The sequence below is a fragment of the Ruditapes philippinarum genome, unplaced genomic scaffold, assembly GCF_026571515.1.
Source record: "Ruditapes philippinarum isolate M1 unplaced genomic scaffold, ASM2657151v2 ctg20168_1_1_1_1, whole genome shotgun sequence".
Classification (NCBI taxonomy): domain Eukaryota; kingdom Metazoa; phylum Mollusca; class Bivalvia; order Venerida; family Veneridae; genus Ruditapes; species Ruditapes philippinarum.
Window position 1 is genome coordinate 4374 of NW_026859703.1, and position 19313 is coordinate 23686.

The following is a 19313-nucleotide window of genomic DNA, read 5'->3' on the forward strand; positions in this document are numbered from 1 at the left end:
TGTAAATACTTAATTTGTCATTTAATTGTTATTGAAAAATGCCTTATTCACGTTTTTCCAGAAAAATCTTAATTTGTAACCTTCTTTTCTTTATTAGTATGGCCCAAAGACAGAACGACGAAAGAGTGTCTGAACTGGAGGAGAAGGTGCGCGAAATGCGCATGCTGAATGCACGCCTGTATACGAAAGTTTATAGGTTAGAGGAAGAGATTCGGAGAATGGATGAGCGTTTGGCTGGCATGGGGCAGAAAGTAACCGCATGCCAGAAAGAGAAGAAGGAGTTGAGGGAGGAGCTAGAGAGGATGAAGAGAATTGTTGATGTAAGTGTAAAAAGAATTTTGAATATCAGCAAAATGCTTTTCAGCAATTCATTTTCCCATTCCATTCAATGCAATACCCAATTTATGAACAGAGAATATTGATGTTTTCTTCGTTAGCTTCACCTTTTTATTTACCCTGAAACGTTAAGTATCAGGTATACAAAAATCTTATGATACATGTTTTACATGTATGAAATAAGGGAAAATAAAACTGTTCGATCAGTTGTGTTTTTGTGTACGAAGTATTTGAGGGAAGGAAATGTTATAATTAAATATATCAATTTTGCAGGAGTATGAAGTAGAGATGGAGACAGAGGAGGGGAAGGAAGAAGCAGGTGGTAGTAGTGGTATGGAAGGAGAAGGGAAGTTGGGATGTACAGTAATGGAGACAGAGGAGGTGAAAGAGGACACGATGGAGCAGAGTTGAGCGGAGTGGAGAAAAATTGTAGTTTAGATGTTATAGTTATAGTAATTATATATTAGATTAGATAAACCTTTGTAAAAATTTTTGTATTAGATATTAGACTAGATAAACCTTTGTAAAAAAATTTTGTATTTAACTGCGTAAGATTTCTTATGATATTTTGCTTTCTTTTACTAAAAATTTGCTGATTATATGTATTCTGAAATTACATGATTAACATTTAAGACCAACATAGTGTGTTTGCGACCAGCATGGATCGAAGCCAGCCTGCGCATCCACGCAGTCTGATCAGGATCCATGCTGTTCGCTATCAGTTTCTAGACTTGTAATAGGGTTTTGTAAGTGAACAGCATGGATCCTGACTAGACAGCGCAGGTGCAGAGGCTGGTCTGGATCCGAGCTTGTCGCAAACCCATTATATTGGTTTGTCATGACACAGCTCAAATATTTCTATTTCAAAGTATTTTATTTATGGCTACAATGTTTTTTCTTGAGTACAGTTTTGTTCTTTATTATACAAAAGCCAAATATGTTTTCTGTGACAGTGACTTTTTCTGTACAGTGACTCTTATATATATATAATGGTTTCATAACTGAATGCTTATTGACATAAAGGAAAATTAATAAGGATAACAACAACAGAAATATCTTACTTTTATTTTATCCTGAAAGGTTCATCACAACATAAAGAAATAAATAAATAGACCGTTCATGTAATCAAAAATTTTAAATAATATGGAATGAAAACACCTGCAAATTGATAATTGCTTACAAACAACAAAGTTTATTTTTTCTGTTAATAGCTAACCATTTGATATGCAAACAAAATGTTTTCTGAAAGAGTTATCAGTAAGACTAAATGCGTTTGTATGTAATTATGTTACTTACCTGTATAGCAGAGTTATTCATTTCCTTTTAAGTGTTATTTATCCTTTCTGCTACAGATACATCTTAAATATGTAAAATGTATGTCATGCTTTCAGTTTGTTGCTAATATTTAATGGATGTAATGTTTTTTGTAGCCTCAAATTTCTTGTCATAGGTAGTATTAATATTCAAGTAAAGGCCATCATGGCCCTTTTTTTTATTTAAGAAATAATATATCCCAAAAGTGATTTTATCGCTATACAACATCACTGTTTGGAGTTCTGATGCGAGAAATTATATCACGAGGGCATAGCCCAAGTGTTATAATGATGCGCATCCGAACGACAAACAGTGATGTTATTAAGTGATAAGATAACTGATTTGGATATATTATTTTGATTCTAACATGACATAAACAAATAAATGTCATGGTCGTGTTGTTTATTTAAGAAATAATATACCCCAAACAGTGATTTTATCGCTCAATAACAACACTGTTTGGAGTTCAGATGCGAGGAATTATATCACCAGGGCGTAGCCAGAGTGATATAATGATGGGCATCCGAACGACAAACAGTGATGTCATCAAGCGATAAAATCACTGATTTGGATATATTATTTTTGTTCTAACATGACATCAACAAATAAAGTTGCGGCACTTGATAGTTAAGCAAAATTGCGCCTGATTTGTTTCTGTACTTATTTTCAGCGCATCAAATTTTTAGTGGTTATGTCACATGTATAATGATTACGTCACATGTCTAAATATGGAACGTCAAACTGTGGATCTGTTGCATAGTAACACACACTTTCATTTCTTCTATGTTTTTTTTAATAGGGAAAAATGCAAGTCATGTTAGAACTAGTCAAAATGTACATATGTATATACTTTGTTACTAAATTTGTTATTTATTTAAATATTTATTTTAAAGTAAACGAACTTAAATCCATTTTTTTTTATATATAAACAAACACTTTATGTTCCTTTAGTGCAAACACTTTATGTTCCTTTAGTGGATGTCTTTTTTACATATTCTCATTTTCAAAAACAAAATATGAACATGGCAGGCCTCAACACTAATTTTTTAGCAGGTGGTAAGCCAAATACTGAAATTATTTGTAACATACATGTATAATTATGTTATTGTTTTTGAATTTGTCTCTTTGACTGAAGTTTTGAAATGATGACAAACAGTATCATTAACCTTTACATTAAACATATCATATATTTTTAGATATATATTTTTCATATTATCGTAAATTATATTACCATCTTATCAGAAATTCATGCAAGGGCCTGCTTTGTAATATCAGTTGTTGTTATGATGTAAATTTTTATAACTGCTTTAGTTTACCGTTTACAGTATTACTAATTTACTACTTTCATGTCATAGGTTGAATAAATATTCAAGTAAAGGCCAAATTATGTTACCATCAAACCATAAATTTATGCCAAGGCCTGAATTGTAATATCAGTTGATGTTATGATGTAGACTTTATATATCTGCTTTAGTCCTAGAAGTTAGGATTTCAATTATTATGTTATTGTTTTTGTATTTGTCTCTTTGACTGAAGTTTTGAAATGATGACAAACAGTATCATTAACCTTAACATTAAACATATCATATATTTTTAGATATATATTTTTCATATTATCGTAAATTATATTACCATCTTATCAGAAATTCATGCCAGGGCCTGCTTTGTAATATCAGTTGTTGTTATGATGTAAATTTTTATAACTGCTTTAGTTTACCGTTTACAGTATTACTAATTTACTACTGTCATGTCATAGGTTGAATAAATATTCAAGTAAAGGCCAAATTATGTTACCATCAAACCATAAATTTATGCCAAGGCCTGAATTGTAATATCAGTTGATGTTATGATGTAGACTTTATATATCTGCTTTTGTCCTAGAAGTTAGGATTTCAATTATTATGTTATTGTTTTGTATTTGACACTGACTGAAGTTTTGAAATAATGACAAACAGTATTGCTAACCTTTACATTTAACATATATTTTTAGATTATATATTTTTCATCTAATCACAAATTATATCATCATCTAACCATAAAGTCATGATGTACATATCTATATATTTTTGTTACAAAATTTGTTACTTTTTTAAAAAAATTTATTAAAATCAGGAAACTTAATATTGTCTGTTTTTATTTATGAACACACACATTGTGTACCCTAGTTATACAAACAGTCCAGGCAAGGAATTTACTTATGTATGGACTTGACATTTCCATCCTGGAATTACTCATTGTCCCTGTAAGACAAAGCAGAATGTCTTGTCACATAAGTTTTGTCTATATGTGATAAATGGATGTGACCTATAATGTGATATATGACACAATATATGGAGTGATATATGATGTGATATAATGTGATAATTGGATTTAATATGTACTTGATATATGGGCGTAATACATGAAAGTGATGTACAGTCCAACCGTGCTTTTTCAACAGCCAGCACCAATGACGCAATTTCTAAAAATAGCACCAATGGGCGTAATACATGAATGTGATGTACAGTCCAACCGTGCTTTTTCAACAGCCAGCACCAATGACGCAATTTCTAAAAATAGCACCAATGACGCAATCAACCGTGCTTTTTCAACAGCCAGCACCAATGACGCAATTTCTAAAAATAGCACCAATGACGCAATTTCTAAAAATAGAAATTATGACGCAATTTCTAAAAATAGAAAAAATTACACAATCTCTAAAATTAGAAGCAATGACGCAATTTCTATAAATAGCAACAATGACGCAATTTCTAAAAATAGAAATTATGACGCAATTTCTAAAAATAGAAAAAATGACGCAATCTCTAAAAATACTAAAAATAGAAATTATGACGCAATATCTAAAAATAGAAAAAATGATGCAATTTCTAAAAATAGAAATTATGATGCAATTTCTGAAAATAGCACCAATGATTCAATTTCTAAAAATAGAAATTATGACGCAAATTCTAAAAATAGCAACAATGACGCAATTACTAAAAATATAAAAAATGACGCAATTTCTAAAAATAGCACCAATGACGCAATTTCTAAAAATAGAAAAAATGACGCAAATTCTAAAAAAAGCACCAATGACGCAATTTCTAAAAATAGAAATTATGACGCAATTTCTAAAAATAGAAAAAATGACACAATCTCTAAAAATAGAAAAAATGACGCAATCTCTAAAAATACTAAAAATAGAAATTATGACGCAATATCTAAAAATAGAAAAAATGATGCAATTTCTAAAAATAGAAAAAAAATTGACGCAATTTCTAAAAATAGAAACAATGACGCAATTTCTAAAAATAGAAAAAAATGACGCAATTACTAAAAATAGCCACAATGATGCAATTTCTAAAAATAGAAAAAATGACGCAATTTCTAAAAATAGAAAAACATGACGCAATGTCTAAAAATAGAAAAACATGACGCAATTATATACATGTATATATATATATATATATTATATACATGTATATATATATATATATATTTGATATATATATATATATATATATATATTTTGATATATATATATATTTGATATATATATATATATCTATATATGTGTGTATATATATATATATACCTACAATAAATATATATATATATATACCTGCATATATGTATATATATACACACACACATTTATATATATATTTATATATAATACATATACTATACATACACACACACCGATAAATGCACAATCTGAGAAAATTCAGTAATATAACCTTCAAGGTCAAAAAACATGACGCAATTATATACATGTATATATATATGTATATATATATATATATATATATATACATGTATATATATACATGTATATATATATGTATATATATATATATATATATATATATATATATATATATATACTTTATATATATATATATATATATATACTTTATATATATATATATATATATATATATATATATATATATATATATATATATATATATATATATACTTTATATATATATATATATATATTTGATATATATATATATATCTATATATGTGTGTATATATATATATATATATATATATGTATATATATATATATATATATATATATATATATATATACTTTATATATATATATATATATATATATATATATATATATTTGATATATATATATATATATATATATATATATATATATATATATATATATATATACCTGCTTTTATTTGATATATATATATATATATATATATATATATATATATATATATATATATATATATATATATATATACCTGCATATATGTATATATATACACACACACATTTATATATATATTTATATATAATACATATACTATACATACACACACACCGATAAATGCACAATCTGAGAAAATTCAGTAATATAACCTTCAAGGTCAAGGTCATTAAAGAGCCCAAGCAAATTTGGGTTTGATAAACAACAAGGTCTGGTCCTTAAGAATGTTCTGTTATAATATGAAGTTTATCCCTTCAAAAATAGCAAAGTTACAGTCAGTTTACTGCCAAAACAATGAAAATTTCAATAATTTGACCTTCAAAGGCAATGTCATTAATGAGTGAAGGTCAAGGTCTTTCGGTATATATTTTTAACAGTTATCTTTGAAGATTATTATGTTCAAGTTTGAAGACAATCCATTCAAAAATAACAAAGTTACAGCCAATAATAGCCAAAAAAATGAAAATTTCAATAATTTGACCTTCAAAGTCAAGGTCATTGATGAGTGAATGTCAAGGTCTGACTGGTTATTTTTAAGGGATATCCTTGAAGATTATTATGTTCAAGTTTGAAGACAATCCATTCAAAAATAACAAAGTAACAGCCAATAACAGCATGAACAAGCAAAAAATTGGACTTTTTACCTTGAAGGTCAAGGTCATTTATGGATGAAGGTCAAGGTTAGTGTGGTCTACTGAAAGGTCTTGTCCCAAGGGTTGTTGTGGCCAAGTATGAAGACAATACACCAAGAAATAAAAAAGTTATGATCCAGGTACAAGTTTTCGGACGGCAACGGCAACGGCAACGGCAACGGAGACGGCAACGGCAACGGCAACGCCGACCTGACTATAACAATACCTCTACTTTTTTTTTCAAAAAAAAAAAAAGTCGAGCTAAAAATCATCGAACCATGACCAAATTCCAACGTGACCTGCCCATTCCTTTGACATATCCATATGTCAAATTTGAGTTAAATATGTAACACTGCTGGGTAGATAATTAACAGAAACTGTAAATTTCATATAATTTTCAAAGTGAAAGGGGCTTTACTCTGCCAAAAATCATTGAACCATGACCAAATTCGAACTTGGCCTGGGCATTCCAAAAACATATCCGTATGTCAAATTTGAATTGAATGTGTTGTACCGGTGGGTAGATAATAAACAAAAACTGAAAATTTCATATTATTTTCAAAGTGAAAGGTGCATAACTCTGCCAAAAATCATTGAACCATGACCAAATTCGAACTTGGCCTGGGCATTCCAAAAACATATCCATATGTCAAGTTTGAGTTGAATGTGTTGTACCGTTGGGGAGATAATGAACGGAAACTGAAAATTTCATATTATTTTCAAAGTGAAAGGGGCATAACTCTGCCAAAAATCATCGAACCATGACCAAATTCAAACTTTGCCCTGTATTTTATCATGACATATCCATATGTCACATTTGAGTTGAATGTGGTGTACCGTTGGGGAGATAATGAACGGAAATCTGAAAATTTCATATTATTTTCAAAGTAAAAGGGGCATAACTCTGCCAAAAATCATCGAACCATGACCAAATTCGAACTTGACCTGTATTTTATCATGACATATCCATATGTCAAATTTGAGTTGAATGTGTTGTACCGTTAGGGAGATAATGAACGGAAACTGAAAATTTCATATTATTTTAAAGTAAAAGGGGCATAACTCTGCCAAAAATCATCGAACCATGACCAAATTCGAACTTGACCTGTATTTTATCATGACATATCCATATGTCAAATTCGAGTTGAATGTGTGCAACCGTTACTAAGATAATGAACGGAAACTGATGATGACGGAATGACAGAACAGGGGAACACTATATGCCCCGGCCATTACATGGCGGGGGCATAAAAACACATTTTTATCAAAGGCCATAACTCGGCCAAAAATCATTCAACCGGAAAACCCGTGCAATATGCGCAAGGACTTTAGCTTCAGATCAATCCTGTAAAGTTTCTAGATCGCTCACCTGACCCATCAAACTCATCCGAACAATTGCCTAGACAAGCATTCTGACCAAGTTTCATGACAGGCAAGTCAACAAGAGCTGTCACAGGAGACAGCGAAGCTCGACTAATAAAATACTGGACGCAGTAAGGAGGACAAAACTATGAAAGAAAAATCAATTATGTATAATTATGTATTAAGTTATAGTAAAAAAATAACATTTGTTAACATTAATTCCAAGATCAAGGGGAATAATTCTAGAAATAGTCATGCTAGAGTTATGGACCTTGTCACACAGCATTTGTGTTATGATAAGAAATATATATTTGAAGTTTGAAGTAGATACCTTAAAAAGTAAAGAAGTTATTATATTTCTTAAAGAAAATCCAAAGTTCAAAGAGAGATAAATCTATAAATATTGCTTCAAGAGTTATGAACATTGTCACATAAAATGTATTTGATGATTAGGAATAAGTAGTTGAAGTTTGAGGTAGATACCTTTAAAAATAAAAAAGTTATAATAAAAAATAACATTTTTCTAGTAAAAAAATCTAAGTTTATGGGGAGATAATTCTTGCAATATTGGTGCTAGAGTTATGAACCTTGTCACATAAGATGTGGATGATGATAACGTAAATATATTTGAAGTATGAAGTTGATCCCTTTAGAAATAAATAAGTAACAGTAAATAATATAATATTTTTTATGGAAAATTCTAAGTTCAAAGGGAGATAAATCTGAAAATATTGGTGCTAGAGTTATGAACCTTGCTACATAAGATGGGGAGGATGATAACTTAAATATATTTGAAGTATGAGGTTGATCCCTTAAAAAAAAGAAGAAACAGTAAGAAATAGCATTTTTTAAGAAAATTCTAAGTTCAAGGGGAGATAAATCTGAAAATATTGGTGCTAGAGTTATGAACCTTGTCACATAAGATGGGGATGATGATAAGGTACATACATTTGAAGTATGAGGTTGATCCCTTATGAAATAAAGAAGTAACAGTAAAAAATAGTATTTTTTAAGGAAAATTCTAAGTTCAAGGGGAGATAAATCTGAAAATATTGGTGCTAGAGTTATGAACCTTGTCACATAAGATGTGGTTGATGATAAGGTACATACATTTGAAGTATGAGGTTGATCCCTTATGAAATAAAGAAGTAACAGTAAAAAATAGTATTTTTTAAGGAAAATTCTAAGTTCAAGGGGAGATAAATCTGAAAATATTGGTGCTAGAGTTATGAACCTTGTCACATAAGATGTGGTTGATGATAAGGAACATATATTTGAAGTTTGAAGTTGATACCTTAAGAAATGACAAAGTTATAGTGAAAAATATTTTACTGCACCAAAACTTTAATCTAAAATCTGGACGCGGACGCGGACGCGGACGCCGACGCCGGGGCGAGTAGGACAGCTCTCCATATACTTCGTATAGTCGAGCTAAAAATGTGACCACTACAGTGTTAACAAGGATTATCTATATTTGAGCAGTGTGACCTAGTTTTTTACCCAGGTGACCCATATTCAATCGACCTAGAAATCATCAAAACAACCTTTCAGACCAATTTCCAGGATACTTGGATCAAAACAGTAGCAACTAATGTTTACAAGATTTTTCTATTTTTAGCTACGGTGACCTAGTTTCACATGCGATTTCGAACTCCTACGAGCAATTACCTAGACAAGCATCCCGACTAAGTTTGATGATAATTAAGTCGAAAATGTTAACAAGGTTTTTTAATATTTGGGCAGCGTGACCTAGTTTTTCATCCGAGATGACCCATGTTCGAACATCAAAACAAACTTTCAGACCAATTTACAGGATATTTGGATCAAAACAGTGTCCACTAGAGTGTTAACAAGATTTTTCTATTTTTAGCTCCTGTGACCTAGTTTTTCATCCGAGATGACCCATGTTCGAACTAATCTAAGCAATTACCTAGACAAGTTTCCTGACAATTGAGTCAAAATTGTGACCACTAGTGTTAACAAGATTTTTCTATTTTTAGCTCGTGACCTAGTTTTTCATCTGAGATGACCCATGTTCGAACTCATCCGAGCAAGTACGTAGACAAGCATCCTAATCAAGTTTGATGACACTTGTGTCAAAAATGTGACCGCTAAGTGTTAACAAGATTTTTCTACTTTTAGCTCCGGTGACCTAGTTTTTCATTCGAGATGACCCATGTTCAAACTCATCCAAGCTATCACCTAGACAAGCATCCTGACCAAGTTTGATGATGATTGAGGCAAAAATGTGACCGCTCGAGTGTTAACAAGGTTTTTCTATTTTTAGCTCGGATAACCTAGTTTTTCATCCGAGATGACCCATGTTCGAACTCATCTGAGCTTTCACCTAGACAAGCATCCTGACCAAGTTTGATGATGTTTGAGGCAAAAATGCGACTGCTAGAGTGTTAATAAGGTTTTTCTATTGCTCCGGTGACCTAGTTTTTCATCAAGGATGACCCATGTTTGAACTCATCCAAGCTATCACCTAGACAAGCATCCTGACCAAGTTTGATGATGATTGAGGCAAAAAGTGACTGCTAATGTGTTAACAAGATTTTTCTATTTTTAGCTCGGGTGACCTAGTTTTTCATCTGAGATGACCCATATTCGAACTCATCCGAGCTATCACCTAGACAAGCATCCTGACCAAGTTTGGTGATGATTGAGGCAAAAACGCGACCGCTAGTGTTAACAACTAAATGTGGACGGACGACGGACAATCATCGATCCAAAAGCTCACCCTGAGCATGCTCAGGTGAGCTAAAAAGAGGGTCGGTCGTGGAAAGGATATAGGTCCACTAGGTAATGTCTCACATAATACACCAAAGCTCTAGAACATGCAAACAAAAGACAAAATACATCAGTTCATGTCATCAACACTTTTATTGATGTAAAAATATAACAAACAATTCAAGTGTCCATGATGACATGTTGCGAAGACCCAAGTTCCAATATTTACTCGTCCGCCTCATCATCTTCCTCGTCCTCATTGTTGATCTGGAAGTATCGGAGCTCGTAAGTGTCCTTGGCAGCGGCTACTACTCTCAACCAATCTCTCAAGTTATTCTTCTTCAAGTACTTCTTGGTAAGGTACTTAAGGTATCTGTGAATTAAGCATCATATTCATTTAAATAGATTCCAATAGGTCTTTTTTTTCAAGTTCAGGCCATCCTTAAAAAAAAGTTTGTTTGCAGTAACCTGACCCAGAATTTTCAAGGTGGGTAGGTAGGTCAATTGTACTCCCAAATAAACATGGAATTTTTAAATGCTGGACAATATATGCTTTGATAATCTGGTAACAATTAATAAATTGATAACTGAATTCTAATTTAATAAGAACTACATTTTATTTCTTCTATTAACCTTTAAAAGAACGAAAACAAAACACAAGGCAAATTTTTTGATTCAAAAAAAAATTTTTTTTATCCAGACCATGAAAAAAAATTCGAGTAGGGGCAATTTTTGTGAGTCGGTCGTGTTACTGCAAACAAACATTTTTTTAAGGATGGCCTCAAGTATGGGAGAGGCAGTTTTGAGTTGAATTCATAGATTTAACTTTTGGTATAAAACACCTTATCAGTACACCATTTTAATATATTTTTATTTGTTTATTATACTTAAACAACATCAATTCTAAACTACAATTTTAGCTATGAACTGAAACAATTGATTTGATTGTTATGTACTGCAATATACTTAGTTTCCCATAATCCTTAATCCATTAATTAATTGTAATATCGAATACATACAATTGTCTATGACAGACTTCTATTTTAGGGGTTTACATCACACCAACACATATTGCGACTTTCCAGCTTTACCAGAGAAGACCTAAGATGCCCCTTAGTACATTATTTCAGGCACAAACAGGCACACAAGTAAAACCACCGACATTTCGTAAGCTAGCTGGACATCTTTTTCACAAGAAAGAATCTTAAGAGGGCTTGCACCGGCTGGCTCAAGCCTACAGCAGCAAGAGGCAAGGTGTTTCTATAAGGGATATAAGTTATACATGCTTCTTATATAATTAGTTCCTAACTTTACTTGAAATAAGCATAAGAACAACATAAAACATGGTTGGTGGAGATTAGGCTACATTTAGAGCACACTAGAAGTGAAGTTGTTTTTTTTTAAATTATCACAGCATCAAGATAAACTTACCTCTTTGAGAATGGGATGTCAGCATTCAGGATAACCTTGGACTTCTGTCTCTCTAGGGTTACATTGTTTCCCATATTGTTGGTTTTGCCTTCTACCTTGATGCGTTCGTTCAAGAACTTTTCCTGTGGAACAACAACCAGACACGCAGGTTAGGGAAGAGAACCCTAACCCAGGCCAGGGGAATTAACCCCGGCCCAGACTAGGGAAGGTAACCCTAGTTGTTTTCAAACATTAGTACATTATACAAAATAATCACCAACAAATATTTACTGCTAAAACATTATTATTCATAATCATAAGAAAACATAGGTAATAAAATTTAATCAAAATATTTACATTTGTTTGAATCATAAACAAGAGGGCCATGATGGCCCTAGATCGCTCACCTGAATTATCAAACTCATCCAAACAATTACCTAGACAAGCATTCTGACCAAGTCTCATGACAGGTGAGTCAAAAATGTGACCACTACAGTGTTAACAAGGATTATCCATATTTGAGCAGTGCGACCTAGTTTTTTACCCAGGTGACACATATTCAAACTTGACCTAGAAATCATCAAAACAAACTTTCAGACCAATTTCCAGGATACTTGGATCAAAACAGTAGCAACTAGAGTGTTAACAAGATTTTTCTATTTTTAGCTCCGGTGACCTAGTTTCACATGCGATTTCGAACTCATCCAAGCAATTACCTAGACAAGCATTCTGACCAAGTTTGATGATAATGGAGTCGAAAATGTGACCACTAGAATGTTAACAAGGTTTTTCCATATTTGGGCGGTGTGACCTAGTTTTTCATCCAAGATGACCCATGTTCGATCTTGACTTAGAAATCATCAAAACAAACTTTCAGACCAATTAACAGAATATTTGGATCACAACAGTAGCCACTAGAGTGTTAACAAGATTTTTCTATTTTTAGCTCCTGTGACCTAGTTTTTCATCCGAGATGTCCCATGTTCGATTTATTCCCAGCAATGACCTAGACAAGTTTCCTGACCAAGTTTGATGACAATTGAGTCAAAATTGTGACCACTAGAGTGTTAACAAGGTTTTTCTATTTTTAGCTCCAATGACCTAGTTTTTCATCCGAGATGACCCATGTTCGAACTCATCGGAGTTATTACCTAGACAAGCATCTTGATCAAGTTTGATGATGATTGATGCAAAAATGTGACCGCTAAAGTGTTAACAAAGTTTTTCTATTTTTAGCTCCGATGACCTACTTTTTCATCCGAGATGACCCATGTTCGAACTCATCCAAGCTATCAACTAGATAAGCATCCTGACCAAGTTTGATGATGATTGATGCAAAAATGTGACCGCTAGAGTGTTAACAAGGTTTTTCTATTTATAGCTCCGTGACCTAGTTTTTCATCCGAGATGACCCATATTCGAACTCATCCGAGCTATTATCTAAACAAGCATCCTGACAAAGTTTGATGATGATTGGGTCAAAAATGTGACCACTAGAGTGGTCACAAGGTTTTTTCTATTTTTAGCTCCTGTGACCTAGTTTTTCATCAGAGATGACCCATGTTCGAACTCATCCAAGCAATTGACTAGACAAGCATTCTGACCAAGTTTGATGATGATTGGTTCAAAAAATGTGACCACTAGAGTGTTCACAAGGTTTTTCTATTTATAGCTCCTGTGACCTACTTTTTCATCCGAGATGACCCATGTTCGAACTCATCCGAGCTATCACCTAGACAAACATCCTGACCAAGTTTGATGATGATTGGGTCAAAAATGTGACCTCTAGAGTGTTCACAAGGTTTTTCTATTTTTAGCTCTTGTGACCTAGTTTTTCATCTGAGATGACCCATGTTCGAACTCATCCGAGCTTTCAACTAGATAAGCATCCTGACCAAGTTTGATGATGATTGAGGCAAAAATGCGACCGCTAGAGTGTTCACAAGCAATTGTGGACGGCAGGACGGACGACGGACATTCATCGATCCTAAAAGCTCACCCTGAGCAAGCTCAGGTGAGCTAAAAAAACATTACAAGGCTTTTTTTCACATGTTGGGAAAGCAGTCCAGCCATTAATTTAGGGGAAATTACACAGTATATTTGCAAAAGGAGAAGAAAAAACTTGATGTAAATTCAATTTTTGGGAAAAACTGTATGATTTTAAAGAAATTTTCTTTGGGGAAGCAGCCCTATACCAGCCCCTGTTATAGAAGGAAAAAAGGCCCTGCATTAAAAAATTTAAAATGTACATTCTATTTCAAATAAAATTCAACTTCATGAGGAACTACTTACAAAGCTTGCGACATCCATAATACCATCTTCAACTGGATGAGTGCAGTCTAGTGTGTATTTGACTGATATCTTCTTTTTCTTGCCCTTACCACCTGAACGGGGTTTGGTTGCTGCTTTGGCTACTTTCTGAAATAATACCATAAAGTATATGAAAACATTACAACTTGTGTTTCAATACAAGGCATATGGTAACTATAATTTCTTCTTTATAGGGCCATCCTTAAAAAAATGTTTGTTTGCAGTAACCCGACCCAGAATTTTCAAGGTGGGTAGGTAGGTCGATTTTTTTTTTTTTTTAATTGAACTGCACTCCCAAATAAACATGGAATTTTAAAATGCTGGACAATATAAATTATGCTTTGATAATCTGGTATAAACAATTAATAAATTGAAAACTGAATTCTAATTTAATAAGACCAACATTTTATTTCTTCTATTAACCTTTAAAAGAACGAACACAAAGCACAAGGCATAATTTTCTGATTCCAAAAAAAAATTTTTTTTTATCCAGACCATGAAAAAAAATTTTGAGTAGGGGCAAATTTTGTGAGTCGGTCGCGTTACTGCAAACAAACATTTTTTTAAGGATGGCCTAGTCAGTAACATAAAAACATGTACAATCTGCAACGCATTCCACATGTGATCAAAATAAAAGGTAAATAAAAATATCAAGACTAGTATATATATATTTGATCAAGACATATAATCATAATAATCAGAACTGTTGATATCTTTTATCATGATGAAGTTGGTCCACAGAAAAAAATTGGCAAATAAATCCGAACTCATTTATAAAATTACAAAGTAAACTTCAATTGTATCATAGTTTGGGGACCTTTCTGTTGAAAATGTGTCAAGAGTTAAATCGAATATATATACATGCACAGTGTGTTAACTGGAGTGCAGGTATTAGTTACCTGCACTCCAGAGCATGCCCATTGATTGGCTCATTTTTGCTGGGGTTTACTTATTGTGATGGCAGGGAAAGAGAAAGTGACAGAAATTTCATATTCAGATGCTCTTCATTGGTTACTTTTTTTCTGGGGTTTCATATTGTGACAACAGGGAACGTGTTTTTATGTTTGAACTATGATACAAAAGAGAAAGAACATCAAAACACTCGGCAATCTAATTAATACTTGTTACAAATCAGATAGCCTTGTGTTTCGATGCTCTTTCTATTACTTAAATTATTATCCTCAACTTGCTTCCAGTTAAAAGGTTTGTTGGGGTGGGTTTTTTTTATATTTTTAATAGCTACTACCAACCACCACCCCAAATGGCATATAGTTTCAGTAGGGAATTTATTTGATGTGCATGTTGAAATGGCAATCTCCTGGGATTAGACCCCTATGTATATTTCAGAAGTAAAACTTGTATATAATACACTATAGAAAACGGAATGAACTGTATATACACATTTCCTCCTGGGTCTATTTCCTAGCCAGTCTGCGAAATTAGCAGTTGTTCTATTGCCCGAGACACCATTTTTTGGTCCCGACAACCAATTTTTAAAAGTTCACTTGCCCGATGGACAAGTAAAATTTGCAGAAAATATTCATCAAAATGTCAACGAATAGTTATAAATGCAAGATATCAAATACAATTAGTAGCTTACATTTATGACTGTTTCTCACTGAAGACAAGTTTTAAGATTTGATCAATAATTGCTTGGAGATGTTCTGATGAAAATATTTGGGCAATCAGTTTTTACTTCAGACGACCCAATGTTCTTGAATTGGTTACCCGTACAGTATGACAACAATTTTTAAACCCTAATTCACAGACTGCTAGGATATCGCCACTGATTTATATTACAGGGATCGGACACTCCCAGTTAACCCTATATAAATGCTTAAATATCTTGTCGTGCACCCCGACATTGATCGATAATTTACCGGCGCGAAGCGTAAATGCCCGTTCGCAACGGATACCTACTGTACAAAATACCATATAGCTTTTTCATTCATTATCCGATTTTGGAAATTTAAAGTTTATTTTGAAGAAAAATACTTGGTTAATTCAAATATCTAATTTTATTTTTAAAGGTACAGTTTATCTGTCCGCAACGATGGTTAAAAAATTAACTTAACGAAATCCGCGGTAAATTTACATTTTTTTATATTATAAAAAGCAGGTATTTTAAATTTATTATTACGGTACCATAATACTTTCAGTTTCAAAACAAAAAAGAAGCCGATGTAAGTTATTCACAGATGATCAAAGGTGCAATATTTAAGATTTGTTGGGTTATGTAGTCAAATTTATTAACGCGCAATTGTTTTACGGGTAATTTATTGCGGCCTTTACACGTGAAGAAAATTTATCCATTTTTTAGTACAAAATATTGCCGAGATTGTCAATATTGCCATATTCATAGAATATTTAAATTTCATTCATCATATATATCATTATTATTTTTTGTAAATCTGTTTTCAAATGTCGGTGCAGTGAAGTAGACAATCATCGTAACAGTAAAGTTCTCTCGTGTGGCTGTCTTGATTCCGGCCTTTTTAATGCCACTCGTATATTTTAATCCGTATATTTTAATTATTCTTTTTATTTGAATGCCTGTAGAAAGATATTTATTATACTTTTTAATGTAACGCTAGAAAAACAATAAAAATCTTTACAGTTCGCGTCAGTATTTTGCGAAATAAAAGTAACTGTTGATTATTTTTTACACATTGCTTAAATTTCTTTCAAGTTTAATTACTTTTGAAGGGGGGTAAGTGATAATTAAAAAACTTTATTTCCAAACTTTCATTACCAGGTTACATGTGATAATTGCAACACTCAATCTTCAAAAACAAATATAATTTGAATGTATATTTTGTATATGCGCGGTCTTTGACTACAGTTCATGGCATATGTGGTAAGAAAAATGATTCTGAAGAGGATATATTTAAATACAATGTAAATCTATTTCTTTATTAACATTTATAAATGAAATTGAAAATATACAACTAAATTTGTATAGTCCTTTCTCTGAAAAATGATGAAAATAAACATGTGATAAATAAATCATTTGACATGAATTGTTTAGGATATCTATGAAAAAGTAATGTTTCAAAATAAAAAATAATATTATAAAACAGCTGTTCTCTATGCCAATAAAAGTTTCTTCCTTGCCAATCTAATGAATTCATCTATATATGAATGCTTGTCTAGAATGATCTGAAAATATATTTAATATACTTAATAGTAGAATATTTACTATATTTATACTAAATAATATACAGGTAATCAAATAAAAAATGTACAAATCATTTGGAAATAATTCACAGAAATAAAGGCACATTTCAAACATGAATTTCTTTAAAAGTTTTTTAGCAATCAAGAAACGTTTTTTTGCAATGCCATCATTAAACCATGTAAAAAATAATTATCTTATTCTGAATCGCGGTAATAATTCGTGCTTGAAGTAAAAGGGCGGCGAAGTGTAGAGAATATGCCTAAACAATATGCGAACATTTTTTAAATTAGGTACTTTTTAACTAAGCGTTGCAGCGTTTTATCACATATTTTCATATACTAATACTTTAGCGACACAAAATAATACTGTATCAATACATTCATATGTGTATAATTTTTCACAAAGCTGCAATAACACCACATACTTCGGTGAAAATCTGTCATATTTCGTACTTCGCACGTTCCGCCATCTCATTCTGTCCACCTTTATCCGATTCCGCGCATGCGCGCGACGGGACTTTACGCTAAACGAAAGTGTCCGATCCTTGTAATATAAATCCGTGGATATCGCCAATAATTTGTCTACTCAACCAAAGTTTGACAACAAATAACCAGGTCTAGTTTATCGCCAGACAAGTGCATGATGCACTAAGTGGTAAATAATAAACAAATTGGTATATTTACTCATACATCAATCAGGGTTCAAATATTTGGACCCTGGCCACAATCTCAAAATGCTGAAGACGTTACCCTTACCTTATAAAGAGGGTGATCATTAAGAGTAGACCATAACTTTTAATATTTATTCAGTTTTTTTTTTCACACCAAAATTGAATATTTTACTTTAAGTACGCATCTGTATAATTGTTCAATTATAGACATATTAAAAATAATTAAGTAAAATCATTGAGTGATCTGCAACATTAGTGGCCAAGTTTTAAAAAAAAATTATGACGTTCGCAAGAATTCCAAGTCCGTCAAGGTGCCAATTATACTACAAATAAAAATGTTGATGATATTCTAAAACTTAAATTAAGTTCAAAATCAAATGTATTTATATGAAATGACGATTTCAAATGAGCCGTAATTTTTACCGCTGGTGCCATGACGGTGTCGTGATGAAAAGGAAGACGCACGTGGTTTATCTAGACTGTTTACACTCAATGGCTACAAAGATATAAAAACTACCTAAAAGGATAAGGACATTTTTTGATTAATTGTACGCGAGCATAGTTGTTTCCGTGTTACAATATGTTGGTCGGTGATTCGATCTTGAATGTCTAATCACTAACGTGCTCAGTAAACTGATGGTAATATCATTTCCGTGTACATGTATATTACATCACTTGTGTCAGGTGGTTTTAAAAATGATATTTCTTGTTTTTTTAAACTAAGAAAGATAATTAAATTGACAAATAGTGCATATTTTTGGGGTGAAACATAATGTAAAAAACACTTAACATCTTACAATTTTAACAGCCTTGGAAATCATTTGTATATAGTTCAATACATTTTGTTATTATATTATTATAACTCAACAAAAAGTTTTCTTCTACCGTACCACTTATTATAAAGCGTTAATGAACAAGAATTTAACAACATATTGCTATCCCCCGCTTATAGTATCTAAGTTTCAATTCAACTATAGTTGAATTCGGAGAACTTAATTAGGGTGAACATTTGGATTTGTAATCATGTGCCGTTGGTTCGATCCTCAGACGAGATTTTACGTGACAATTAAATCTCGCATATTGAGTGTAATGGTCATCTTGTTTCTCACACCTGAAATCGTGTGGGATTATATTATTCTACGTCGA

At 32.0% G+C, this 19313-nt stretch overlaps 1 protein-coding gene across 1 annotated transcript; it reads right to left on the bottom strand.

Annotated features, from left to right (window-relative positions):
- Positions 1 to 10733: 10733 nt before the first annotated feature.
- Positions 10734 to 18674, bottom strand: LOC132757568 (large ribosomal subunit protein eL22-like). Its single transcript, XM_060748885.1, has 4 exons — positions 18591 to 18674; positions 14302 to 14427; positions 12031 to 12152; positions 10734 to 10972 (listed from the first exon to the last, which is right to left on the bottom strand). Exons 1-4 carry the CDS (start codon positions 18600 to 18602, stop codon positions 10825 to 10827), a joined length of 408 nt encoding a protein of 135 aa, XP_060604868.1. The 5' UTR covers positions 18603 to 18674; the 3' UTR covers positions 10734 to 10824.
- Between the last annotated feature and the right edge of the window lie 639 nt (positions 18675 to 19313).